General features: G+C 65.2%; 1 protein-coding gene across 1 annotated transcript in view; it reads right to left on the bottom strand.

The window, feature by feature from the left end:
- Positions 1-213: 213 nt before the first annotated feature.
- LOC104513734 (myelin proteolipid protein-like) overlaps positions 214-356 on the bottom strand; it is a gene marked incomplete at both ends in the record, with an annotated part of 990 nt that continues 847 nt past the window's right edge. Inside the window, one exon of the mRNA XM_010157187.1 lies at positions 214-354. Coding sequence (XP_010155489.1) covers positions 214-354 — 141 coding nt within the window. The remainder of the gene's footprint in view (positions 355-356) is intronic.

Here is a 356-nt window from a genome sequence, read left to right as displayed (position 1 = left end):
GCTTAAACACGAAGCGGTTTCATTAAACGTGGCCATTTGGGCTGCTTTGGTCCCCAGGGCCCACAGCAGGCCTGGGGGAGGGCAGCTGGGCTGCGCTTCCCTTTGGGATACCCCGAAACCCGGACGGCCGCCGTCTCCTGCCCTTCGTCCACGCCAAGCGTGGCGAACCCGCTGCGGGCGCGCGAAGGGGTGCCAAACCCCGGTTAAGATCACCTTGTCAGGATGTCCTAGCCACTTTCCCAAACACTGACACACCCGCTGCAATGAGTGAGCTCGCTGGGGGCCTCGCGCTCCCCTCCCTTTCGGGCCCCCAGTTACCGTTGCGCTGCAGCCCCCGCCGCCGATGGCGGTCTTCT

Source organism: Eurypyga helias, unplaced genomic scaffold (assembly GCF_000690775.1).
Source record: "Eurypyga helias isolate BGI_N326 unplaced genomic scaffold, ASM69077v1 scaffold26648, whole genome shotgun sequence".
Lineage (NCBI taxonomy): Eukaryota > Metazoa > Chordata > Aves > Eurypygiformes > Eurypygidae > Eurypyga > Eurypyga helias.
Note: the sequence above shows the minus strand (reverse complement) of the source record. Positions and strands in the feature narration are given on the sequence as shown.